Below are 27,891 nucleotides of genomic sequence, written 5' to 3'. Positions count from 1 at the left end.
TTATAAATTGATTTGAAAAATATTTCTCTGAGATTATCAAATGTCATCACAGATTCTCAGCAAGTTCAGACTGTGGTCATCTTTGAAGGCAATTTAATGATATAAGCAGATGTAGTTAGGTTTTGCTTTTTTCTTTTTTTTTTTTAAGTGAACGCAGGATGTTTCAGTTATTCAAGCCTTGAGCAGAATGTCAGCATTCCTAGGGATACAGCAAGGCACAAGCCCACACTACCTGGGGAGGAGTCAGCCACCTCCTTGAGTGAACAACCGCTTTCACTTTCCCATCTCTCTCCCAAACTTCAGCCGGAAAATTCACCAAGAGAACTCTGGGTGTTTGAGAACACAGTGGTGCAAAGGAAGGTGACATTTCCTCTCTTTCTGGGGAGAGTGAATACATGCAGTACGCCAAGCAAAATTCTAAGTACAGTCATGCTCTTGCAGTTACAGATATTCTAAGGAAGAACATAGCAATCCATCAGAGAACTCAACTTCAAGCTTCTCCACCTGCTCAGCCTATGAGAGTCCATCACTCAATGGAACAGCACCAGAAATAATGGGAAAAGGTAAGGCTTAAAAGTGACAAGAATTCACACATTTCCAGATTTAATCACATATCAAAACTGCTGTTAAAGGTGAGCGAGATTTTGTACTTTTTAAAATGTTTACTTTGAGAAGTTAGGACTGTCAAGTAGAAAGCCTTTCTTTTGAATTGATAGTAAATGCATCTATCTTTGAAACTTCAGCAGATTGCTGTGGGGCAAAATAAAAATTATTTTTCTGCTGAATTCATCTCAATAATGTAGGAAGGAAATATCAAAAAGAGCAAGTTCTCCCTTAAATTGGTTCTTCTGTCTTTAAAAGAAAAATAAATTTAACCTTTTATTTGTGGATCCAAGTATTTCTTTTGGAGTTTACAGTTTGTGCTGTTGATGATTCATAGATGCACATGATATGATAACCGGAATTAACTCCGCACAGTAGTACACCTGATTATATGGCATCATTTCAGCCATATCTAGAAGTAATTACAAGTAAGAAGTTCACTTTACCTTAATCTTTCCAGCTTGAAACCATAATTTTGAATGTAAGGAGTGTAAATACCATCATCAGTTTATTAAACATTGATGTTGGATTATTTTTTCACTGATCCAAGTGGTTGTTTGACTGCACAAGCAGAATAGGAATTACTGCAATGGACTGAAAGTACCTTGTTATGGAAATATTTACTTACAGATTTTCCATTTGTAGTCTCACGGTGGCTTAATGATTGTTGGCGTTGTTAAATTTTTGCATACCTCTGAGACACCTCAACCCATTTTCTCTTGTGATGTTACCAGAGTGTTAAGCATGACTGTCGTAACTCTTAGGTTTTCTAGTAGGTCAGAATGATGATATTATTTCATGTCTACCTTGAATTCTTACACCTGGTGTTACCACCTGATACCATTTGTTGAATCCTCCAGAATGCAATAAAGGTATTACATTAAAATAGTTCATAGGAACAATGCTGATCAACATTTTAGCATGGAAAATTTCGCTGGCCAAAAAATGGTAGCATATATCAAAGAGGTTTGTAAATATTATATAGTTAAAAATAAAAATAAAATTTGTTGCTATATTTATCTAAAGAACTGATTTAAAAACAAATGGGACAAAATTACCTTACAGTCAAATCATAACGTTTGTGAATATTACATGTAAAGAACTTTTAGTGCTGGATATGGAAGAGAAGGTGGTTACTGGGGAAAGTAGAGAAGAGCATACATGTTTTGAAAAAAAAACAAGAAGTGACATAAATATGTGGAAAAAATAACTTTTCCTGATAAATGGAAATTATCAAACCAATTTGAAAACGTCACATGTTGTAATATAACCATGAGTTATAATTATAAATGTTAAAACTAAACATTTTTCTACCACTTAAAACTTAAAAGGAATTAAGGTAGAAGAAAAACAAGTGTTTCAAAAACAGACACAAGTCCTCCATTCGCTATTTAAATATATTGTGAGTATAGAGCTTAAAAAAAAAAAAAACCACTCCTAGAGACATTTAACCTAAATAATTATTTTGGTGATACAAATTAAGACTGCAATGAGACAGCATTGTATTTTCGTCCAACTAGCACTAATACTTGTCCAATTAGCAAGAATAAATTTTTTTAGGTTTATTTATTTAAAGCAAAAACAAAAAAAGAAAGACATGGGTTTCATACTTGAAGTCCTAGGGGTGCATCCATTTATAAATCATTCTGGAGTTTGGTTAAGAAGTATGCTGAGGCCAGAGCTGGGGCCCACATGCAAAGCCACAGTAACTTGCAATGCCACCATCCCGTAGAAGAGCACTAGTTCAAGTCCCGGTTCCTTCACTTCTGATCCAGCTCTCTGCTGATGCCCCTGAGAAAGCAAAAGATGATCCAGGTCCTGGAGTCACCCACCTGGGAGACCTGGAGGGTGTTCTGTGTGCTGGCACTGACCCAACTCCTCTGTTGAGGCCATTTGGGGAATGAAACAGCAGGTAGCGTTTTTCTCTGTTTCTGTCTCTCTCTTCCTCTCCTGTATGTCTCTGCCTATCAAATAATAAAATGCATCTTTAGAAAAGAATTAAAATATGCTTATATACTTAGCTGTGCAGTTCTACTTTGTTAGTCTTGAATGTATAATCAAGACTGTGCACCAGAGCATTCTTATTTGTATCTTTCCAACACAAATATTTCAAAATTGAAATATTAGCAGATGAACTCAATAGTTTATGAAATTTTCATTCAGTACAATAATAGGCTGCCATTACTATCTGACATGAAAGAAATATTTACAATGTAGTAAAAATTCTCAAAAACAGCATTAAGTGAAAAAACAGACTTCTATAAATTGCATATATATGCATATATATAATGTACATAAAACACATTTTACATGTTTTTGAGAGCTGACTTGCACCAGGTATATAACAAGTAGATCATTGCTATTTCTTGTGGCTTTTTCTGTTGTTTTTTTTTTTCTAAACTTCACAAATAGAGTATGAAGCACTTGGGGAAAAAAGTAAAAACTACTACATGAAATAAATTAGTGTTGCCAAGTAGATGAATGTCTGTTAGGAATGCTTAAATTAGTGTTTCAAATGAAATGCTCTCTGGTTACACAGGTTGTGGAAAGGAATCTGGGTCCAACATGTGGATGTACGTCCTGATGGGGAACATGCTTCGTGGGATAGGTGAAACCCCTATCGTCCCACTGGGCATCTCTTACATTGATGATTTTGCTAAAGAAGGAACTTCTTCCTTTTATTTAGGTAATGCACAAAAAATCTTGAATTTCATGATCACTTATCCTGGACTATACTTGAATGTCTGTAGAGTAGTTCTTTCATTTAGAAAGATTATTAGGACAAATTTTCTTGCATAATACTATTAAAATCAGGAGTAAGAATCATGTCTTCTTTAAACCTGACAAAAACCTGATAATATCTTTATAGCAATTTCAGGTGCTTTGATAAAAATTTTTTGTTTCCTTAGGTGCTTTGAATGCAATAGGAATGATTGGCCCAATCATTGGCTTCGTATTGGGATCTCTGTTTGCTAAAATGTATGTGGATATTGGATTTGTGGATCTGAGTAAGTACAATCAAACACTGGCAACATGACAGTGTCTCTCAAGTGCAAGATATTATTCTTCCACATATTTGAATTTACTCTTTCAAGTTCTTTGTTTCCTGTTTTAAGTGATGAATATTAAGTAAATGCATGTAAGTCAGAACAAAATATTTCTCAGGTCCCATCTGTGCTGCATATTTACAGATAAGTACAAAATGAGGAATTTTTAACAGATTTATTGTAGATCACTTCATCCAAAGCAACCGAGATGAACCTGTCCCTTCCCAGTAAATACATTTTTCCTGACAGTGATCTGGACATGAAGTGTCGGCCCTGTGCATAGCCTCGTTGTGACTTGTGTGTTCAGTCACGTGGAAATGACTACAGTGTCTGCATCAGTGCATTGTGGTTTATTTTGTCCTGATCCTACTGGAGGACTTGACTACATCAGTGCATTGTGGTTTATTTTGTCCTGATCCTACTGGAGGACTTGACTACATCAGTGCATTGTGGTTTATTTTGTCCTGATCCTACTGGAGGACTTGACTACATCAGCATTCCGTTAGAGCTTGCTGAGCACATGGATGAAGGTGTGCATGTGGAAGTGTTACGTTTGGCTTTCCTTGTCATTCACAAACATAGAAATAGAGACTGTGTTACTGGAAGTTCCTCAGCCTCAGGCCTTTCGACGTGAAAATGTGTCTGCACTGCCTCTAGCTTGATCTCTTGTTCTCTCCAGCCACTCTTAATAAATACACATGGGATATCAATTCACTTTCTTGCTTCTCCCAAGGTGCAGTTCCATCAGGCCTCTGCATTATCCAGCCTGCATCTTCATCCTCTCCATCTCTGTTCTTTCCCATGGCCAAGCAGTGCCCCGGATCAGTACACCAACTGTCCTAAATCACTGGGTGCTGGTCTTGGCAGAATTTGCTAGCCTTTAAGTCTGAGGGTCATCAAACCTGTTTTGGATACCAAGTTGGTACTGATTTCCTTGTGGGATAATTGCAAGGTACTGAGCCAGAATTGATTTCACTCCTGGCTTAGCACATGCACAACTCAAAGTTTTCTCTAGTCCTGCAACCTTTGCCACACTGTACAAAATGACACCTGGTGTGGCACTGCTTGGGGTTCTTGGTCTGCTGGCCACTCTATCTGGGGGCCACCCAAACCTATTCTGGTTGGAACCCCCATAGGATATTAAGTTGGTAGTGATTTGTATGGGTCCAATGTAATTCATTGAGCCAAAATTGACTTTGCTGCTAGCTTAGCAGATGTGCAGCACACTGTTTATCTCTCTGCTTATGTAGTCATTGCCACAGTGTTCAAAATGATGCCCAGTGTGGCACTGGTGGGAGTTTGGGCCATGGAATCCATCCTGTTTCTGCACCGCTGGTCGGGGGGCTGCCGCTGCATCTCTACTCATGGTCAGACCAAACAAACAAGCAGGATAGACAGTTATTTACCTTGGTTCACCTTCTGACCTCCTGTTGAACTTCCTTTCCCTCCTGGTCATGGATAAAACTCTGATTACCAATAGCTGACCGCTGATGGGGTATCTGATGACTGCAACATGGCTCTGTTGTCTCTGCTGCTTCCCCAAGTTGTGTCTAGCTGCCCGTCTGATGTCGGCCTGTCCTTTCCTATTTCTTGAAATCTATGCTGTTTCACCCTAGCTAATTATTCTGCTTCAGGTAAGACTCTATTCCAACATCTTGTACCTGTCTCCCCCTTTCTTCTTCATTATTATTTTTGTTTCTATCTGTGCATCAGAAAAAAAAATTACACTTCCAGGTTTTAACAATGTGGATTTTTATATGAGACAAGATTCAAATAATGCAGCTCTAATTTTTATGTTCTTCTCAAACATAGACCACTGTGAACATTTTTTCCATGATTTTCCAATGTAAATACCCAATGACGGCAGTTATCCAGTCGTATGCTCATAGTAACCACCATGTTTATGTAGCTTAGACAGTGACCACAGCAATTGCAACGTATCAGCATACATATGATGTTTTCAGGCTTCAGAGACAAGATTGTTTGGAACAGCTTAGGAAGGGAGAAATGCAGTTTACCTCTTCTCTGTGAGGGTAGTAATTAACTGTCACTATTTCCCCTGACCATCCCATCTTTCAGAATGCTTTTTCATTGATTTGTACTTATTTTTTACAGGCACTATCAGAATAACTCCTAAGGATGCTCGCTGGGTTGGTGCTTGGTGGCTTGGTTTCCTTGTGGCTGGAACTTTATCCATTATCTCTTCCATTCCATTCTTCTTCCTGCCCAAAAATCCAAATGAACCAGAGAAAAAAAGGAAAGCTTCAAAATCTGTGTATGTGCTCAAAACAGATGAAGACAAGAGCCAAGCTGCTAATCTGACCGGCCAGGGACAAACAGTTACTGGAACTGTGACAGGTAGCTAGTTTATATTCACAATCAACTTGATATGGTTCATCTGTATATAATCACACACAAAACATGTAGTATTAACTTTCCTTCACGCCAAGATCAACTGGATATTTTTCTAAAACTTCTGTTTGTGTTTGTAAATATTCTCTGAGCAAGTAACACGTGTAAGAGTATTGAGGCTATTAGCAGGACGAAATCAAAGGCTAGCAACATTGGTTCCTTTTAAGTCAAACACTATTTGAAAAACACAGGGTGCAATTGTAAGAGAGAAAGAGGTTATAATGTTTTGTTCATTTGTTCAACAAAAGATACACAGCACCATACCATGTGCTGGTGTGAGATACTATAATGCCTGATGGTGATATTGAAAGGTGAACAGACAAAGTACCTTAAGTCTGTGGTAATGCGAAGTTTAACTACTCTCTGTTGGTGGGATGGAAAAAGGAGCAGGAAGTCGGGAAGTTTCTCTTTAGACAATTAGAGTAACAGTTTACTGACAAATGTGTAAAAAACAGACACCCAACAGCAACCAAAAACTCTAACTGTCCAAAAAATCAGTGGTAATAGTCAAGAATTGAGACTAGTAATTAAAGTTAGCATACTTTAGCATTTGGTAACTCCTTCTCTTCCAATTGGGAAATCACTAAGAAACAAACAGTGCATAACCCAGTGGTAGCCGGAATATGATCACTGAAGCACTGAAGCAAGGGGTTGGCAGTGATTTTGAGATTAAAGAGAAATACTGACTTGTGAAAAAATAATCAAAACCTTTTTTTCAGATTTATTTGTTTTTACTGAAAAGTGTGATTTACAGAGAGGTGGAGAGACAAAGATCTTCTGTTTGCTGGTTCACTCCACAAATGGTCACACCAGCCGAAGGTGAGCTGATGCAAAGCCAGGAGCCAGGAGTCTTTTCCGGGTCTCAAAGGCTTTGGGCCGTCCTCAACTGCTTTCCCAGGCCACAAGCAGGGAGCTGAACGGGAAGTGGAGAAGCTGGGATTAGAACTAGCACTCATATGAGATCCTACCACATGCAAGACGAGGAATTTAGCCACTAGGTTACTATGCTGAGCTAAATTGAAATCTTTTTACAAATTGACATTAAAGTGAGATTACAAATTTTCAGTCCAAAAGTTCTTCCTCCCATTATTTCTTCCACTTAGCCATTTTATTACTATTTTCTCTTTTCTGTAATACTATATATAGGACAGTTATTTCCTGTGATCATTTTGCATTGGATCACGAGAGAATTATTCAAATTTCATCTACATTGGTAGTTTCAGATTGGCTACCACATGAACATTTGCCAATATGTATTACCACGGAAATTTGGGAATATTACACTTCAGTGCATCGCCAGAAGTCAGTCGTTAAGTATTTATTAGCATACTAATCAGCTAAATTTTTGGAACTTTTTCCTGCACAGCAAAATATATCATCCCAAGGAATTTTCATCTTGTGTATGGGCCTTCAAAAATGCATGGAAAACAAATATTGCATACACAGATTTAAACTTTTTGTGCCAGAACAAGCTCATTTATACTTTTCATTGATTTTATGGACTTGAAAGGCAAGGAGGCATAGAGAGAGGCGTGGGTAGGGAGATCTTCCAACCCTTGGTTACTGTACATACACCAACAATATCTGGGGCTCAGCCAGGCAGAACTAAAGCCTAAATAAACTCATGCAGGAAGTCAAGGCCTGAGCAGCCACTCACTGTCTCCCCGGTACCATGAGCAACAAGCAGACTTTTGGAATAGAGCCAGGAGTTGAACTCAAGTACCACGCTGTGCAGTGTGAGGTTTCCCCAGGTGGTGTTTTCACTGCAGCACCAAACACCCAAGGCAATCAGCTTCTATTACCATGGTTCCTCCAACTTTTCGAGGTATATTCATAAATGTTGTGTCTTTACTCTGCCATATCAATCCTATAAAATTAGTGCAATGTGTTAATGTAAGGACAGGTTTGACTGTGAGACTGAAAGAGAGAGAAGATAATGAAGATAGAAAAGGATGATTACCATCATCTGCGTGATCAGGTGTGTTGTAGGATACTGACCTAAACCAAAGGGGACCTCCATCATGTGGCTATTTAAAATGGATGAAATATCTAAGTACATGTTTAAGAAGAAAAAACATTGGATTTATTCTATGTATTCTTGAATACAGCTAAGATTAATTGGTTAGAAAGTAAAAAGGGGGGATTTCAGTTCTTCATAAAAAAAAATGTACGTAGGACCCAGTGTGACAGCTTAGTGGCTAAAGTCCTCACCTTGCACATACTGGAATCTCATATGGGTGCCAGTTCGTGTTCTGGCTACTCCACTTCACTTCCGGCTCCCTGCATGCGGTCTGGGAAAGCAGTCAAGGATGGGCCAAAGCTTCGGGTCCCTGCACCCACGTTGGAAACCCAGAATCGGCTCCTGGGCTTGGACCGGCTCAGTATCGGCTGTTGCAGCCCACTTCGGGAGTGAACCAGCAGATGGAAGATATTTATCTGTCTGCTTCTTTCTGTAAATCTGACTTCCTAATATAAACAAATATTTTTTTTTAAAAAATATGTAACAAGATAACTATCCTAAAGTGAAGCCATCCCTGTCTGATGTAGTCAGCTTGCTATCTGAGGTTTGCTGAGCCATGTGAAAGAATGTATAGTGGATTATGGTCTTCTAAAAGTTCAGACTTAGTGACATTCAAGTTCCCACCCACAGCAAAATTCAGTAATTATCAAGTCATATGTTCTGTATGTTTTTATCAAAGTCATAGCTTAGAATATTTTGCACATCACTAGAGTTCCTTTAAGGTGGAGAATCTTTATAGAAAGAGGCTTAGAATTTGCCTGGTATCCTGTTAAGAAGCAAATATTTGTTGAATGAACAAATGAATGAATGTGTTTACAGTAGGTATGGTAGCATGCTGGTAATAATCAGACATTGAGAGAACAAATCAAGTCACAAAATACACATTTATGTACCCATTTTAGGATAAAATGGACTAACTAAATACATATCAATATATGTATGAGAAACATTGAGGGAAGCTGTATGGTAAAATGTTGACAGAACTGTCAACAGAATTATCTCACATTATCAGAGAAAGATTTCATATGATATAAGACTAAGACATGAATATGCATTTGATTGTTTTTAAATATTTAAATTATTTTAAATTTTTTAGTTTTTTCCAATCTTTGAAAAGCATCCTTACCAAAAGATTGATATGCACTTGATTATTTTAAATATTTAAATTATTTTGTGATTTTTAGGGTTTTTTCGATCTTTGAAAAGCATCTTTACCAATCGTCTGTATGTTATATTCTTGTTTATGACATTATTGCAAATCAGCAGCTTCATTGGTTATTTTACTTATATCTTCAAATACATTGAACAACAATATGGTCAGTCCGCATCTCAGGCTAACGTTATCACAGGTAAGATACATTGTTCACTTACTTATTTGATATGTGATATACTTTTGATTTGTGGTGTTGCAAATGGCAGTTTTCCACATTCCATGAGATGTCATTTTTGTTTATCCTTTCCAAAATCTTATCAAAATTGTTAGTCTTGTGATACCATCATTGCTTTGCACTTGAAGTTGTATTTCATGTTTTTGAGTTCCCAAAGGAAAAACTACATGACAATGGAAAATACATGTGTGATATCTGCATAGTTGGTCAATGTAGTGCTGACATTGTCAAATTATGCAAATCATTGATTAGAAATCAGGACTTTATTACTTAAAGTTATAGCATTGATATTTCCACAATAAGAACGAAATATATTCTCAAATTATGCATAAATTTTAAAAATCATATTCTAGGGGATATTTTAAGGTACTTTTTTTTCAATGGGATATTGGAATTTACCTACTAAGGGAAATTTTTCAAGTTTCAGGTATTCAATTCTAGGCAAATTGGGAGTATATTCTTAAGGGTTGGAACTCTTCAGTTTGAAAAATGTAGAGGATTTTAAATGGTAGATTCAAAGTCTCATAAAGATGCTGGGTTTTGTTGTTGTTGGTTTCCAGTATAAAAAAATGGGAAGCACCTCATAGATATCCTTGGAGACACAAATATTCAGTCATTGGTATTATTGCTGTTATTATGATTACAAAGGAAACCACGGCCTCATTATTAAGAAGGACCGATTATTTCCTCTTTGGTAACCCCATCCTCTCTATCCGTCCAGGCTGATCAGCCTTCTGGTTAAGAAGGATCAATATTGGAGAATGTTGACTGACATAGTGTGTCTCACATGCAAAGACATGTAAGAAAGGTCATATTTATATAATTGTGGTTTTCTTTCATTCTTTCTAGGAGTCATAACCATACCTATGATGGCAGCTGGGATGCTTTCAGGAGGCTATATCATCAAAAAATTCAAATTTACCCTGGTTGGAATTGCCAAATTCTCATTCTTTACTTCTTCGTTGTCCTTCTTATTTTACCTGTTATATTTTGCTCTGACCTGTGAGAGCAAACCAGTGGCTGGCATAACCTTGACCTATAAAGGGTTTGTATTTATCAGTTTATCAATTTTCTAACATGTTACCTCTGCAATTAAAAGGCTAGATAAGTAAATCGGAACAGAAACAATTTTAACATTCTTTTTTAGTTGACAGCAATTTCTCAACTTAGGAATTCTTGAATATCTGTTTCTCAGATGCTCTCCTTTAATTTTTTTTTCTTTAAAGATCAGACATGTACTTTGTAGTAATAGTATCATTTTATAGTTCTGAGAGTGAGTGACTTTAGATGAAGAAGGCATGAGCAATAAATAAGGTTCTAACTCAAATTGAGGTTCTGTGGCTTCCAAACATACCGTATGTGCCACTGTAATCTTGGGTGGGTCATGAGACTACTGTTAATAACAGTCGTCCAAAGTTACTGAATGTTCTTCATCTGCAGTTTGTTCTGGTGTTTAACAACAGGCTTTGTAAGAGTGCACTTCCTTATTTGATGTTTAATTCTTGTTTGGAAAACTAACAGATGATTTCAAGATTTGTCTTCATTATTAGCAGGATTAATACGTATCCTCAGTATAATTGTATGTTAGATATTGCATAACCTCTACTGTTCGATTAGGAGTATTTGTAGTGATGTGCAGTGTTCTTAGAAGTCCATGTTTTATGCAAATCATGGGACAGTTTCCTCTCTTTGCAAGGCAGAGACACAGAGATCTGCCTTGTTTGATCCACTCCTCAAATGTGCAGAATAGCCAGGGCTGGCTCAACCCAGACCAAAGACTCTATCAAGGTCCTTTTCTTGGGTGCCAGGAATGCAGACTTTTGACCTGCTGTGTCTTGGAGTTTACATTAAAAGGAAGATATAATCCAGAGTGGAGCCAGAACTCAAATCCAATCACTCTCATATGGGCTGCAGGCAACCTAAGTGATATCTTAACAACTATGTTAAATGCCTAACCCACAGGAAAAGATGTTACAACCCATGTTGTCATCTCCTACTATACCCAATTGCTTAATATAAGGAAGGTTCTGGGCCAGCATGGTGGCAAATCAGGCTATTTCTCTGCCTGTAACACCAACATCCCATGTGGGCACCAATTCATGTCCTTTTAGCTCTACTTCTGATCCAGCTCCCTGCTTATGGCTGGGAAAGCAGTGGACAATGGCTCAAGTCCTTGAGACCCTGCACCCAAGTGGGAGACTAGAAGAAGCTCCTGGATCCTGGCTTCACCCATGTCAAACTGGCTGTTGCATCCATGTTGGGAGTGAACCAGTGGATGGCATATATTTATCTCTGTGTAACTTTGCCTTTCAAATAGAAAAAAAAATAAACCTTTTTTAAAAAGATGAGAAAGGTTCAAGTTTAAGCCACAAGCAAAGACCCTTGCATGAGCTCAGTGACCACATAAACCAAATCTGCTTATTGTTGGTTCTGAGCTTTCCAACTCAGGATTTTATGTAATATCAATTTCAGCCTGTCTTGTCAGGTTTTCTTGTCTAAACATTTTCCTATTTTTAGAGGGTTGCCTAGCTAATTTTCAGTTATTATCCTGCGCTCCTTATCATGACAATTGAACATTTCCTTCCACATAAACCTTAGCAATCAGGTTCTCATACCACTTTCTGTGTTGTGGACACTGGAGGAATTGTAACTTTCTGGATTCACATAATGACTCTAAACTGAGCCTACATTATATGATTAGTTCTAATAACAGTTTGTCTTTAAGGGCTTTTTTGGAAAACAGAGTCACATGGGTGGGAGAGGGAGGGAAAGACAGTAGATGAGGGAGAGCAAGGATGGGAGGGGGGGAGAGAGAGAGAGAGAATCTTCCATCCGCTGTCTCAATCCTCAAAGACTAGGGCCAAGTCAGACTGAAGGCAGGAGTTTCTCCCAGGTCTCCCATTTGGTGCGGGTTCCTAAGCACTTAGTCCACTCTCCTCTTGCTATGCCAGTCACACTAGCTGGGGGGGAAGGTGGATGGGAAGAAGAGCAGGCAACACTCAAACTAGTACCGTTGCAGGACACCAGCAAGAGTTACAGGAGGCATTTTAATACACTGAGCTATAACATTGGTCCCCATAATAGCCTTCTAAAGACAGTTCCCTGAAAAGAAATATAGGACTTGTACAAATTAATTAAAAGACAGCAGTGATAATTCTGTTTTTTTTCATTCAAACAAATATTGAAAACTTCCTTGGAAGTACTTCAATTATTATTATTTTTATGAAACCAAAAATAATTCCTAAAATCTATAAACAGACAATTATATGACATATCTTATATTTTAGTGAACTTATGAAATCATACTCTGTAGCTTATAGAACATCAATTATTAAAACTTCATGTATTCTCAACTAATTATGTTCTTGATTTTTCAAAATCCTTAAATGTTCTGATTTGACTCTCTTAAGTTCAGCTTTTACAGTTAAATATCCAGATTTTTTAATTTCACCTACCTTAACAAAAACATTCTTAGATTTACATGCCTTTATAGACAGCTAGAAGGTATCTGTTTAATGCCACTACTTTATTGGGCGGAAAAAGCGCATCACATCACAAAGATCTCTCATCTAAATCTTACTCTCTGGAAATTTGTTAAAATTATACCTTGGGAAGATGAAGAATAAGCATTTTAAAAAGAGCTATTTTAGTATCACCACATAGAATTTCTCTACGTCATTAAAGCAAGATTATCTTTCTTGTTTCCCCTTTATTCTTCTCCATCTCATTTCTTCTATTTCTTCCTCCTCTTTCCTCCCTTCCATTTGTCATTTTCCTGTTCTCAAACCCCTTTACTCTATTTTTTTGATACATGTCTGTCATCTAATTCCAGAAATTATCCAGTGACCTCTCATCTAGATGTACCACTTGCCCATTGCAACTCAGATTGCAACTGTGATGAAAGTCAATGGGAACCTGTCTGTGGCAGCAATGGAGTGACATACACATCACCATGTCTCGCAGGCTGCAAATCCTTCAGTGGCCACACAAAGCCAACTGTGAGTATCTATCTCTGCTGTCCCCTCTACTTCATCAGAACCACAGGTTAGATAGAGCCATTGTTAGAAAAAGAAGTCTGTTTACGGGAAAACATGGAGAACTTTGAAAACTAAAACATCTTAAAAATCTTTGAATGTGGACCTCAGCTTTAATAAATTTGCCCAAATTTGGCCCAGAGTATAAGAAGCCCACCTCTAATATTCACAGCTCTGCTGTCTTTCAGTGAGAGTGCCCATTCAGTCTGTGGTCCCACATGGCCCACTTGGGAAGGCCTGGAAAAATATGATCTTAGAATTTAAAGGAAAGTTCTGTCTGCCATAAAGATATGATTTTCTTAATATTGACAATGGTCATGCTGTTGGGAGGCTAATGAAAGACCCATTGAATCATTCGTCATCAGCCATCTCTTTTTAAAATAATGTTTTTTGGGGCTACATGTCTAGAACAGCTGTTGGGTCATCACTTGGGATTGTCTTTAACCATATTGGTCAGGTTGTGGCTACTCTACTTCCAATCCAACTTCTTTCTCATGTTACCCAGCGAGACAGCAGGTGGTGGCACAAGTACCTGCTCCCCTCCACCCACATGGGAGAGCTGGATTAAGAATTTTTTCTGGCCTGATCCATTACAACCTGTTTCCATTGGTCAGTAGAGTAAAAGATTGGGTTAATTTCACTTTATTTTTCTCTTTCCATATTTCAAGCAAAAATTAAAATTAATACATAAGTTAAAAAATAATGCTTTTTTGTACCAGTTTGGAGGACTGGCCAACAAGCTTGCTGCATAAATCGTTTTTCTGCATCATTCCTAGTCAAACAATGTAAAAATTTTGGTAGGCTCCTGAAAATATGGATTTTAGTTCTTTCCCAGAGTCAATTTTTCCTTTAGTAGTAAGACATTAACTCTGATGCATCAAAGGTGTATTTGCCTTAAACTTTATTGTAGTTTGAAATACTGGAGAATTCAGTTAAGCCATCAGGCTATGTGAGTTGCTTGTCTGAATGTCTCTAATCATCGATTTCTCAGGCTTGTCATTTTGTGCTGGAACTGTTCATCTGGACATTGCATTATAGTGAAACTTCCCAGTAATTACCTCACCCATGTTATTGTATATCGTTGTATGCTTGTATGTGCATGTGGTTTTAGATTGCCAAAATAGGAATCAAATTATAACCTAACTCTATTTTGATCTATGGATCAAAGAGAATATTAGAAAGGCTTTATGTCAATAAGAAAAGAACAGAGAATTTCAGACTAATTTTTGAAATATTTCCTAACGTTAAAATTTAAAATTAACAGCAAATTACACTTTCTTTTGGAAAGGATCCAAGAAATAATTTTGTTGTTAAACCATGGCACAATTGGGTTTTTAGAATTTTGTTAAATGTAAATAATGTGATTTGAGTGATTAATACCTTTTATTTTTTAATATATTTTTATTTTGAATTATGTGATACAATTTTGTATAGGTTGGGATTCTCCCCCAAACTCCCACCCCCCCATCAGATTTTTCCCATTTTGTTATAATAGTGTAGTGCTTCATAAGGAATGATAATTCTGTCAGTCTCTTATTTAAGTGTACCCTGACATTGTTGGTACAGACAATGTCAGGCAATCCAGCGTCCCATTGTCTACACATGTCCAACAGTTTCATTGGGAATCCATCTTTCGTCTGGAAGCAGGGATGCATGTTCCATTATTCCCCCACATCTGTATATGATAGACCCCAGTACTGCATCACTGTACATTACCATAAGTGAGAAGCCATGAATCACGGTCAACAACTGGTATGAGTTAGAACAGCCAGATTAATACCTTTAAAAGGTAATGGAAAGTATTGACAGTTTTTACATTCTTTCAAAAAAAATTAGGTGTTTTATAACTGTACTTGTGTGGAAGAAGCTGGTCTGCAGAAGAGCAACTTCTCAGCCTCCTTGGGGGAATGCCCAAGGGACGCTGGCTGCACAAAGAAATACTACATATTTGTAGCTGTTCAACTCATGGATTCTTTCAGTGTTGCTTTTGGAAGCACTGCGTTTATCATGCTGATTGTCAGGTAAGTATCGCTTTTCTAATCATTTTTTATGCATGTTGGACTACAAGTACATCTGATTTGTTCCGTATTGTATTTGGGGCACCCATTCCTATTTTGTTACATTTTGCTTATTTGGGATGTCTTTTCTTGGGATTATTGCGATCATTCAATGCCATAGTGAGTTCCTAAGACTTTGAGGGCATCTCTATATGATATTTACGGAGGCTTTGATTTGGGGTTGCCCTACATCCTGATGGGATGTATTTTTGAGAACCAGGTATAAATTTTCACTTTAGTCTGCAATAATATTTCAATGCTTATAATGTGACAACAGAATGGCTTTTGCTCTAGTTCCTGTTCGTACTGTCACGGGCAAGAGACAGATATTTGAGAATTTGTTACATCACTCGTGAAACAGTTATGTAGAGCAGATACCATGCCTCGTGGGGAATGCTGTGTGGTGAGTAAAGCAATAGTGGGCAGGGACGGAGCTGTTCTGCTGGAATCTGTACACTTTGATAGGAAACAGAGGCATCCGAAGAGCACCCACACATTTTGCTCCTTGAGAGCCTTTTTGTGATGTTTTCACCCTGAGAAAGGTCCATCAGAATGTTGGGGTGCTCAAAATCAATTGTGAAGTGTGGGGTCACAGTGCACGGATAAATATCTTGCATGATAATGATGTGTGAGTGTGTGTGTGTGACCTTGTGCATGTCGTCAGGGAGAGTATTGGCTAGATGTGAGGATGCATGCAAGTTAACGTACGAACGAGTGTCGGCGATTGTCGCCTTCCTATGCCACTGCACCGCACATCTGCTGTTTCCACTAACGTGGTCAAGATTTGAAGCCAACTGTAAGGAAGATAATATCCCCATTTTCAACACAAACTCTCCCAAATGCATACTCTTGCATGCCATTCCTTTCCTTGGGAGAACACTGAAGTTTGTGTTTTATTTGGTTTTGTTTTTATCAAATAACAGTTGGTGTCTTGTGTGTCTAGTTTAAACAGGTCCACCTTTTGAAATTCAGAATTTTCTGGAAAATGTCACTGTAGGCACTTACAGAATCCAACCAGTCAGTAGCTTTCCTCCCCACTCTATCTGAAGAAATTTGGTTACTTAGGAGAGAGTATCCTATATGAGTCAGCTCCCTCTTCCTGGGACAATGCTGTTAAGGAAGAAACCATTTTCCTTAACTAACAGACTTTACTTCCTTCCCCCAAGTGTACTTGTATGCTCCACACTACGCTAGTGAATATGTCACTGTCCTTTGCAAAAACAGACCCCAAAGACTTTCCATTTCTTCCTCCCCTAATACATGACTATGCTATGCTTAATTGATGTAATACTATGTTTAGATTGAATTGTATCCTGCTGTATAACCTTTCTTTAAGAACTTCAGTGAATGGTAGCTTTAGTGCAAGGCTCAAGTGGCAGTTCCATGGGGGGAAAAAAAAGAAGCTTAGAATGCTAACTTGTTGTATTGGATCTCAGGAAGCACTAAATAGTATTATCCTCTGAGTAAATAAGGAAATGGAAGGAAAGAGAGATGAAATGACTTCTCCCAAGTCGCTTAATTTATTTGGGACACCATTTGCCTAGTGTTCTTAAAAACAGGAACTACCTCATCACTTGGGAGATGTTTCTTAAGCTCTGGTCATACGTTATATCCACTGAGATCCCTGAGCAAATATATCCAGTAATAGCTCAAGAGTAAAACATAATGTTTCTGTTAATATTCCCTTCTTTCCTCCCTCCCTCTTGTGCCCTCATGTTCCCTTTTGCTTTCTCCGTGACCCAACCCCTTATTCTGCACAAATCTGCTTTCAAATAGATATTTCTTAGAAATTTATAGAAAATAGAGTTAAAAGATAAGTTTATTTTGGTATAAAATACTCTGAAGTCTTTGTATATTGGTGATTTCACAGAAAAGTTCATGAAAAGCGATGCATAAATTAGAAATCATCTTTCCCAGAATAAGTCTGTATTTTCATTCCGTTTTTCCACAGCCTCCTTAAAGTCCGTTTTTGAAACGTGGGCCTTTCATTTAAGGGATTTCATTCAACCTCTAGGAAGAGAACATTGAGGAATGTTTCAACTTTAAGCTCAGTTTAGTATTTTAAACATGTTTAATATGTCTTTGTTTTTACCTGATTTCAGACTTGTTCAGCCTGAATTGAAATCACTTGCAATGGGTTTCCATTCACTGTTTATACGGACACTAGGTATGACAAATATGTGAATTATGAATTTGGGATATGTTTATCAGTGCTCAAAGATGAATGTAATTACTACTCAAATTACAAATAGACAGAAGAAAGAATCGTTTCCTTTTTTGTGGTCAATGACAGTAATAGGAGGCAGAGGAAACCTGAAAATGACTCTGATGTTGATTGTAGTTGAAGGCGATCAGTAGCAGTCAAGCACGCACCACAGTCGTGTTGCCCTGTATCTGACATGGTAGCAGGTGGTTCCCAGGTTGTCTACTTTCAGAAAGAGAACATTCCTCCCAAGTAGGAAGAGTAGAAGTTCTTTCCAGGATGCTCAGGCATTCTTTAGAAATGCCTGATGCACTCGAGGAAGCCTGGGAGTTTTGCCAAGCAGTTTGCACAGAACAGCAGAACGACACGCTCCTACTGCGCACAGTGTCGACCGGCAACCAGCCTTCACCTAAAGGTAAACGTGTGAATAGGGAGTCACTCACGCTAGAATTGGATCAAGAAATTTTTTTTAATGAAAGAAATGTCAGACACGTGTGAGTTACGTTGGCCAAGAGCGCACTGTAGACAGAAAGCCGTATTTCTGAAAAAACTAATGAGGTTATCAGTGAAAGGTTTAGGCAACGGCTCTTTGTCTGTTACTGCCATTTGCCATGTTTATCGTATGGATGTCTTTTGAAAATCATTTCAACAACTTTTAAACTAATCCCTGTGGATTCCCCTTGGTAAGACCTACAAATGCCCTGTTTTAGTATTCTTGGGAAGAAAGGAAAGGTTTAATTCATCTGGCAATTGAATATGAACTGATGAAGGCCCAGCCACAACTCCGGATGACATAAGAAAACGAGTAGGAAGGGACCATTGCTGGAATCATCGCAATCAAATGAACGTAGCTGAAGTCCACAGCCCCATGACAACAGAGAAGTCATGCGAGCGTGTGTTCATTGAGAAGGTGACGGGTGATCCAACGTGAAAAGAGCAAACAGAAGGGGAAAACCAGAGATACCCAGCTGTGGCTGACACAGCTCCCACCACAGTTCCCTTCCTGGCATTCTACTGTTGGCATCTGCTCTGCAACCTCTGTACATCCTGGCAGGACCCCACCTGGACATCCGAAAGGACGTCCCTTGTCCAGCACCCAAACCCTGAAGTTGAGTACCGAATGTGCAGATTGTATTCCTGGTGCAGTGATGAAATTTTGTAGCAAAAAAAAAAAAGAATTTTAACTTCATAATTGCAAGCATCCTATATTTAGATGTCCTCAGAATGGAACTTCAGAACCTCTAAGAGGAAAAAATACAATTTCTAATTCACACCACAACTGTCTGGAATACACAGGGCAATTTTGGAAGGCCTGTACAGCATAGATAATTGACAAGGTTATTTAAAATATAAGACTAAGCTTATAACCTAACATCTAATCTAATAAGTTTGTTCAAGGCAGTGATATTATGTGGAGAAAATTAAAGGTGTCCACAAGTTTTCCATTTTCAAAGGGTGGCGACGGTTTTGTGAAACCATTCTGTCGATACTAGTTTTCTGCATAACGGTTGACCTCAGATGCCAATCATTTGTCATTCTAACATTCTTTAGGAAAAAGGAGATGGACCATGGGTAATAGAGTCATAATGTATGATGATATGTGACTCACACTATCATGTATTACAATGCAAAATAAACTCTGAAAGTTATTTATTAAGATAAAAAATAACCAGATAGATCTGGTACCTGTAAGCAGGGTTCAAGTTCAGATAAAATAGCAATATACGCAGATACTTCAGCCATGAACAGCATACGTGATTCTGACCATTCGTGTAACTGGGTTAGGGCCAGATCAGCAAGGACACAGGCATCGCTGTGATCAGGAGGTACAACACTAGCACCAGAGGCCCCACCTGGAACAGCCTAGAGCAGCTTCCAGAGCCATCTTGAAAGGCACAGAATCAGTGGAGGCTTAAATGCTGGAATGTGGGCTCTGATGGCACCAAGAGGGGAGGAGGAGATCTGTGAGCTGGGAAAGAGCTGTGCTGAAAGAGCCAAGCAGCCCGACGCTGCCCCGCGCTTCTCCGCAGAGGGAATCGTGGTGTAGACACTGGCTTTGTTAAGAGGAGCGTAGCCCGCAATACGCGAGCATGGAGCTTTTGTTTCCCCCGTAAACCTACCATTCCACTCCCAGTGCTCAAACTTTTTGCCTAAGAAAAAAAATTACATAAGATCAATGTAACCTAGATGTAAATTAACATCATTCTGCTTTTTTTTTCAGTTTATTGGTACTTGAAGAATAGAGTTTAAGGCCCAAAATGTTATTTTTTCCTTTGGTGGGAAGAGGAAGGTAGCTAAAGATGTCAGTGACATTGTTATGTGGTATATGGCCTTTGAGATTCTTCATCACAGCTCTTCGGTAGAAGGGATAGTCCCCCAACTTTTTCAACTTCCACCTAATGCAAAATGTATCGTGTGAAATATCACCCAGTTACATTTGAAACCTGTTCCTTGAATCAATGTTGTCTCTTCTTACATTTCAGGAGGGATTCTGGCTCCGATATACTTTGGGACTCTGATTGACAGAACTTGTTTAAAGTGGTCCGTCACCAGCTGTGGAGCCCGAGGAGCTTGTAGGTTATATAATTCTGTATTATTTGGGTAAGTTGCCATAAATATGTTTTATTAATTGATCTTTTAACTGCATTAAATACTCAAGTATATCATTTTAAATATAATAAATTAATTATGTTAATTGTAGTCACCATTAAGGAACAGTCATTGTATATCCAAAATGTGGTTCCTCATTTTAATAATCCTGAAGTGGTAGGAGATTTTTTTCTCCTTTTTACTTGAATATGAAGGAACTATTTTCAAGGATAATAAGTAACTTATTCACAATAATACAACTAAAAGTTTTTGGGTTTACATTCAAATCTTATTGTTTCCAGAAGCCCTCCTTGTCCTAAAATATACATATGAGTGTGTGTGTGTACAGTTACATATTTCTGTATGTTTTTAGTTGCTTCTTTATCCATTCATGCACTAGCAGATTGCTAGATTGCTTCCATGTCTTCGTTATTGCAGTAAACCCGGGATTGCTAACATCTCATTTACTGCCTCCATTTTCTTTGATTTTATTCCCAGAAGTCGGGTATCTTGGTCCTATGACAGATCTGTTTTAGATTTTTGAAGAAACACTCTACTGTTTTCCATCATGGCTGTCCTAAGTGCATTGCTACCAACAGTGTGTTAGGGTTCCCTTTCCCCACAATCAAGCCATGGTCTGTCAGCTTTTGATTTTGAGATAATGGTTCTAACTGAAGTGAAATAATACCTCGCCTTGGTCTTTATTTGCATAACCCTGTCAATTAATCATTGTGAGCATGTGTTCGTGTTTCTTAGCCATTTGTACAGCTTATTTTGAAGAACATTTGGATGCTTTGCTCATTTTTTAACTGCTTTTGTTATTGTTGTTGTTGTAGTTTGGCTTCTCCGGTTCCTTAAATATTAAGCACTTTAATCCTTTATCATAGAATTTGCAAATATCGCTGTCAGATGTCTCTGTTGATTATTTCTTTTTATTTAAAGAAACTTTTGTCTTGGCGTAATCTCTTTTGTCCATGTTTGTTTCTGTTGCATGTGGTTTTGTAATTTCATCAAAATATTCTTGCATATGCCAGTGACTTAGAGGGATTCCTATATGTTTTCTCTAGTTTCATATTTTATCTCTTGATTTTAATATATTTTTTCCATTTTGAATTGATTTTTGTATAAGGTGTGAGGTAGGAATCTGGTTTCAATCTTCTATAAATGGAAATTCAGTTTTCCCAATGCCGTTTGTTGGAGAGACTATCCTTTCTTCAAAAAGTATTTTTAGCACCTTTATCCAAGAGAAGTTCATTTTAGATGGTGAATTTATTTCTGGAGCTCCTCTTCCATTTATTTATGCCTATTACAATTTTTAGGCTAGTATCATGCTCTTTTCCTTACACTAGTCCTGTTGTATGATTATATCTGATATTGTGAGAGCTCTGACTTTGTCTTTCATAATTGCCTTGGTTATTGGGGTTTTTGTTGCCCTGTGGATTTTATAATTGTTTAAGAATGACATTAGTATTTGGATGGAGGTTGCATTGAATCTGTAATTCACTTGGGGTGGCATGGAATTTTTGATAGTATTAATTCTTCCAGTCCAGGACCCAGAAACGTCCTTCTATTTTGTGTATGTCTTCAGTTTCTCTCTTTAGTGTTTTGTAGTTTTCTTTCTAGAGGTCTTTCATATCCTTGTTTAATTTTTTTCTAAGATTAAATATCTTCTTGTAACAGTTATGAGTGGGATTGTTCTTACACACTCTTTCTCAGTAATATCATTGTTAGTATGTTAACATTGGACTATTTTGTTTGTTAATTTTGTATTCTGTGGATACTTGCACTTACCATTTTTATGGTCTCTTCCTGGAGTTTGGTTCACCCGTGCATGTAATCCTGCCAGTCACACAGATCATTTGACATCTTTTTTTACTTGTATACATTGTTTATTCCTCTTGCCTTATGGCTAAACTTTCCAGAACTATATTGAATAGCATGGATGGAGTAGATATGCTTGTCTAGTTCCAGATATTAATTTATGAATTTTAAGCTTTTCCCCATTCAGTGTGACATTAGCTATTGGCCTATATTGTGCTAAAGTATTTCCCTTCAGTGCCTAATCAGTTAGAGGCCTTATCATTAATGTATATGATATTATAGAAATGTTGTCTCTGATAGTATAAAAACGATCACATGATTTTATCCTTCACTCTGCTTATTTATACATCATGCTTATTGATTTGTGTATGTTGACTCATTTCTGCAACCACAGATGCACAATCCTCTGATGTATACAGATGCTCTTCATATTACAGTATGGTTATCTGCTCTTCCCATTGTGAGCTGGGAAAGCATTTAATAACGAACCCACTGAACATCAAAGCTTAATCTCACCTACATTGACTAGGCTAGAATACTTAGGAAGGCATGAGAGGACTGGAATCGGGTGTTTTTCTTCTTGTACGAGGAACGCTGAGCCAACTGCAGTAGTGTTTTCCAAGATTTCATAAGTTTTTCAAATTAATCCTAAATTAAAATAATTTCAAAAGAATGGCTTCCTGATTGTCAAGATGTACACTTTTAATTTTTTTACATTGATGCTAGAGAGAACTGTGGTAAGATATGCAACAGAATTAAAAATGCTTGTCTACTCTTTTTAAAAATCTCTTCTCACAGAAACAGCTATCTGGGCTTGTCTGCAATCTTAAAATCCCTAGCACTTATTCTATACATTGTGCTCATTTCTGCCATGAAGAAAAAATATGAAGGAACGAATCCCAATTCAACAAAAAATGGAATGAAGGCTTTGGATGATGCAAACTTAGAATCCTTAAGCAGCAATGGACATTCCGTACCTCCCGCTGGAGCAGACGGAGAGACACATATGTAAGGGAAGAGCAAAACGCTGCTTGTGCCACTGTTCAATAAACACTGTGTTGATACAGTAAGATGTTGTTTTCTAGCAGTTCCGATCCCTCAATGAAAATTCTACCATTTTTACAGATGATGGAATTGTGCATAACAATTAATGAACCCATGAATTTATGGTTAAATGGCTGGCATTGTAGTGTAGGGAGCTAAGCCGCCGCTCGTGACACCGACATCCTATAAGGGGATACTGATTGGAATCCCAGCTGCTTTGCTTTCATTTTCAAAATCTTCAAAGTACATCTGAGAAGTCAGTGGAAGATGACCTGAGTACCTGGGTTTCTCTCAATCCTGTGGGAGACCTGGATGGAGTTCCTGAACCCCTAGTTTTGCCTGGTCCATACATCTGGCTAGAGTAGCCATTTGGACAGTGAACCACCAAATGAAAGATCTCTCTTTTTCTCTCTCTCTCTATATATATATATGGATCTTTCTCTTCTCTCTTCCTTTCAAATAAATAAAGAAATCTTTTCAAATGGATGAGTACATTCTGAGGATATGACCTGGTGATTGTGCTAATATTTAAATGTATACATGCAAATTTAAAGTGAGAACTTGTTTAGTTGTAGTAGAAGTAAAAGTGTTTATTCTGGGAATTGCAGTTCTCAATGAACCTGTGATTAGAAAATCAGTATAGTGAGAAAGTTGGAAAGAAATTAATAGGCTACATATATAAGGACAAATGTCTCCAAAGAGACAGGAAAACCTTCAGCAAAACAAAACAAAAATGTTTAATTTGTCCATGTTTCTGTAGCATGATGTGGAATTGGTGTAACCGGACCCAGTGCAATGGCCTAATGGCTGAGGTCCTCGCCTTGAAAGCCCCGGGATCCCACATGGGCGCCAGTTCTGATCCCGGCGGCCCTGCTTCCCATCCAGCTCCCTGCTTGTGGCCTGGGAAAGTAGTCAAGGATGGCCCAAAGCCTTGGGACCCTGCACCCATGTGGGAGACCTGGAGGAGCTCCTGGCTCCTGGCTTTGGGTCAGCACAGTACTGGTCATTGCGGTCACTTGGGGAGTGAATCATTGGATGGAAGGTGTTCCTCTCTGTCTCTCCTCTTCTCTGTATATCTGACTTTGCAATAAAAATAAATAAGTGTTAAAAAATGAATTCATATAACCATGATGATGGTCTATTCACTTGAAGTCACTTATTTCAAAAACTTTATAAACTGATCCTTGATATCAGTTCTGACTGCCAAATTGTATACATTTTCTTCTAACCTTCCATTAAAAAAACTGCTGAAGAAACCTAGACGTTCAAATATTTTAAACCTGTGACCATCAGACAACATATTATAGAATGGGTCACTTTTCTGTGAGATCTATGGAAGTTCATTAAGAGGAACTGAATTTGACTTGAGAAAGCAAGGCATTTGAAGTGTGTATTTTCATCCCATCAGTCTGTTTTCTAGGAGACATGAAGCTTACGCAAGATAATGTAACAACGGTCAGTAGATCGTGGCTTTTTTAGCAAGACAAGAAAGTGGAATGAATGAGTGCAGATATTTGAATATTTTCTACTGGGTGCAGCACTCTTACAATGCGTACAAATTACTGGACTTATTCTACAAATCAGTGCTTAGAAGATTTTTACGTATATCAAAATTGCCTGTGTTGCTTTTTTAAAAAATAAAAAATATATAATCATAGTCTCATTGCAGGGATTCTAATTCAAAGCATCTAAAATGCAACTTGGAAAACTGTGGAAAAAAATCTGTTTGTGACTCAAGAACCCCCTGATAGAACACTAAGTCACCACATGCTGGGAGTGGGGCAGAATTCCACAGAAAACCCTGAGTAGTACAATGCCACAGAACATAAAGTGGGAATTGCCTCAAGATTATACACAGTAACATTTCCTAGGGCTGTAGATCTGAGAACATGGTGATTAGTGCAGGAAGCGGAAACTTGGGAGAAAAAATCCACATGAAGTGCTGGCACACAGTAGGTCCCGTTTTAAAAACAAGAAAACAATGCAGATGAAAAATCTGTGAAGAAAATGAAGACAACTTTTTTTATTATTTGGTAACTGCTGAGTGCCAACTCTGTGAAACATGATGGAACGTAAGGATAAAGAAAAAAAGAACACCCTCTTATAGGACTTAAACTGGGAGATGAATTTTGGTAAAATTAAAGTCTGCAGGGGCAGGTGTTTGATCTGACATGATGCCCCCCTCCAGTCCCTGACGCCAGCTCTCAGGTGCAGGCCCTGGGGAAGCAGCAGTGGAGGTTGCAGGGGTCCGATTCCTGCCACCCCTGATCGGAGTGCCCAGCCATAGGTTCAGCTCCACTGGGTCCCAGCCGCTGGGGGTGTCTGCGGAGTGAACAAGCCAGGAGGGCTCTGACAATGATTCCGACTCTCAGGTAAATAACTAAATGATTTTTTAAAAATTGTAAAATTTTATGAATGTTGAGGAAAAAACACAAGTGTTATGCAATGAAGGAATATTTAAAATTGCAGCCCAGAATTCCCAGATTCCATTCTCAGCTCCTGCTGCAAATTCCACCTTCCTGCCAGTGGAGTGGAGAAGACCCAAATAATGGGGTTCCTGCCATCCACAGGGGAGGCCTCCATTGAATCTGTGCCCTGGTGTTTGACCACGCCCCCGCCTCCGTTGTTGTAAACATTAACCAGATGAGCACGCACATATGGTAGTACGCTCACCTACTTACTCTGATACCCTCAGAAAGAGGAAAATACTTTAAAAAATATACCCAAGATTATTTGATGTATCACTGAATGCAAGCATTAGAAATGTATAGCAAGTGTTAGTCCTTAATTTAAAAATTATTTACTGAGCAGAAATGTAGTTCTACGGAGGGAAAGAGCATATATTGAAATAGACATGGAAGTCTCAAGGCAAAAAGACAGCGTTAGCATAAACTTAAAATGTGCATTGGACCAGGATAAAGTAACACAATGCCAAAAAGAAGCACACGATGGATGATGCAGTTTACCTGAAAATACAGAAGAAAGGACGAATAAAAGAATAGTGAAAGAAGTATTTAAAGGAGAAACTATCAAGTGGCAATTTAAGAAACATGACACTGTGGAGAATGAAAAACAGTCATCGAAGTCCGTGGAAGAATGCCTTCCTGCCGGGCTCAGCAGACGGGAGCCCCGTCTGCACACTTCACATCCCACCCGCGTGTCTGCCGCAGGACGTTAACCTAGGTGGCTTCTTTTCCCGTTAAATGCTCAATGTTTAGATTATTTGTTCAAGTCTAAATGTTTTACTGCTTAAAATCTCCCATTTTATTGATAGAAAAGCCCCTATCAAATAGCAGTTTGGTCATTATATGTATATATAATTATATGGTAAATATATATACTATATAGTAATATGGTATATATATTTTATATATATATTACTTGATAGCTGTTTCTGTGGCTACATGGGATGTCATTGCAGCAGCATAGGATGCTCCCAAGTACTAACATTGTATACAGCAATACCTCTAACCAACCTCTGTTGTAAAATTTGGTGTTCCAAATTTTGTCATTAGAGCTTTGTCTCTGTGTATTGAATTTTGGTCTTCAGTGAAGTTGGTAGGATAATATGTCAGTGACAGTGCAATCTTTTTTTTTTTTTTTACAAAGCAGGCTTTTTAAATTGGTTACTTGTATTTTGTGGAAGAAGGAGAGAGAATTCAGTGGATTAGGTCACTATTTGTGATGCCAACATTCCAAGTCAGAATATATATTTGAGTCCCTGCAGCTCTACTTCCTAAGCAGCACCCTGCCAAAGAACCGGTGAAGGCGGTAGAAGATGGCCCAAATGCCTGGCCCCATGCCACACATGGTATAACCAGGATGGACTTGCCGGATCCTGAGTTCTTCATGACCAGCCCTAGCTCTGGCAAACATTTGGTGAGTTATTAAGAGCAGGGAAGACTGATACTCATTTCTCTGTGTGTGTGTGTGTGTGTCCCTATCTGTTACGGTACCAGGTGTCCTCTGAGGATCCAGCATATTGCCATATCCTCCATGTGTATCTGGATATGCTGTCCACTGCTCTATATAAGTCACTAAGGAGGCCCAGCGCTGACACATGCATTCCATGGTCAGACCATGGAAACTGCAATCTCCTCCATAGTTGGAGTTCTGAGTGCAGCAATTCAGTTGGGATTTCCAAAGAAACTTCATCTGAGGAGATCCAAGACCTGATTCTTGTGTGTGCATGCCAGTACAGGATCTAGTACAATCTGTCACCCCAATCAGTCTGTGTGCGCACTGTTGGTTGCAATTGTTTGGTCAGTTGTCTCCAGCCATGTTTTCTGTGTAGAGTATTGGGTGTTGCAGTCCAACTTATTCAATGCCCAACATATACTCGGCCCCCACGCAAACCAGTGGGAGCTGCAGCGTAGTCGAGCAGGCCTGCCTCCTGTGCTGGCTCCCATGCTTGCCAGCATTTACAGAAGACTCATCCAGTCTGTCCCATATCCCATTCTGCTCTGATTTATGTCAATGGGCATTGGAGCCTAGTTTCACCCAACCAGCCCACTCTGCAGTTTAGCTTGACAGTTTTCCCCCTGCCAGCATCTGCCAGCTGATCCTGTGGCAAAGCCCATCCAACCTTCACCCACTCTGGTTTCTGCATGTAGCAGTAGGTACAGTCTGCCCAACCTGACTTGTCCCCAATCCAGCTTACATGCAGGCCAACA

General features: G+C 38.5%; 1 protein-coding gene across 1 annotated transcript in view; it reads left to right on the top strand.

Moving 5' to 3' along the window:
- Positions 1-23,202, top strand: part of LOC101530134 (solute carrier organic anion transporter family member 1B3) — a 42,239-nt gene extending 19,037 nt beyond the window's left edge. The window contains exons 5-15 of the mRNA XM_058655660.1: positions 442-563; positions 3,143-3,289; positions 3,513-3,611; positions 5,766-6,008; positions 9,267-9,431; positions 10,320-10,515; positions 13,303-13,468; positions 15,341-15,525; positions 17,664-17,728; positions 20,248-20,365; positions 22,973-23,202. Coding sequence (XP_058511643.1) covers positions 442-563; positions 3,143-3,289; positions 3,513-3,611; positions 5,766-6,008; positions 9,267-9,431; positions 10,320-10,515; positions 13,303-13,468; positions 15,341-15,525; positions 17,664-17,728; positions 20,248-20,365; positions 22,973-23,186 — 1,720 coding nt within the window. The 3' untranslated portion in view covers positions 23,187-23,202. The remainder of the gene's footprint in view (positions 1-441; positions 564-3,142; positions 3,290-3,512; positions 3,612-5,765; positions 6,009-9,266; positions 9,432-10,319; positions 10,516-13,302; positions 13,469-15,340; positions 15,526-17,663; positions 17,729-20,247; positions 20,366-22,972) is intronic.
- The last annotated feature ends 4,689 nt before the right edge of the window (positions 23,203-27,891 follow it).

The sequence above is a fragment of the Ochotona princeps genome, chromosome 27 (genome assembly GCF_030435755.1).
Source record: "Ochotona princeps isolate mOchPri1 chromosome 27, mOchPri1.hap1, whole genome shotgun sequence".
Lineage (NCBI taxonomy): Eukaryota > Metazoa > Chordata > Mammalia > Lagomorpha > Ochotonidae > Ochotona > Ochotona princeps.
This window is presented reverse-complemented; position numbering and strand designations above follow the sequence as displayed.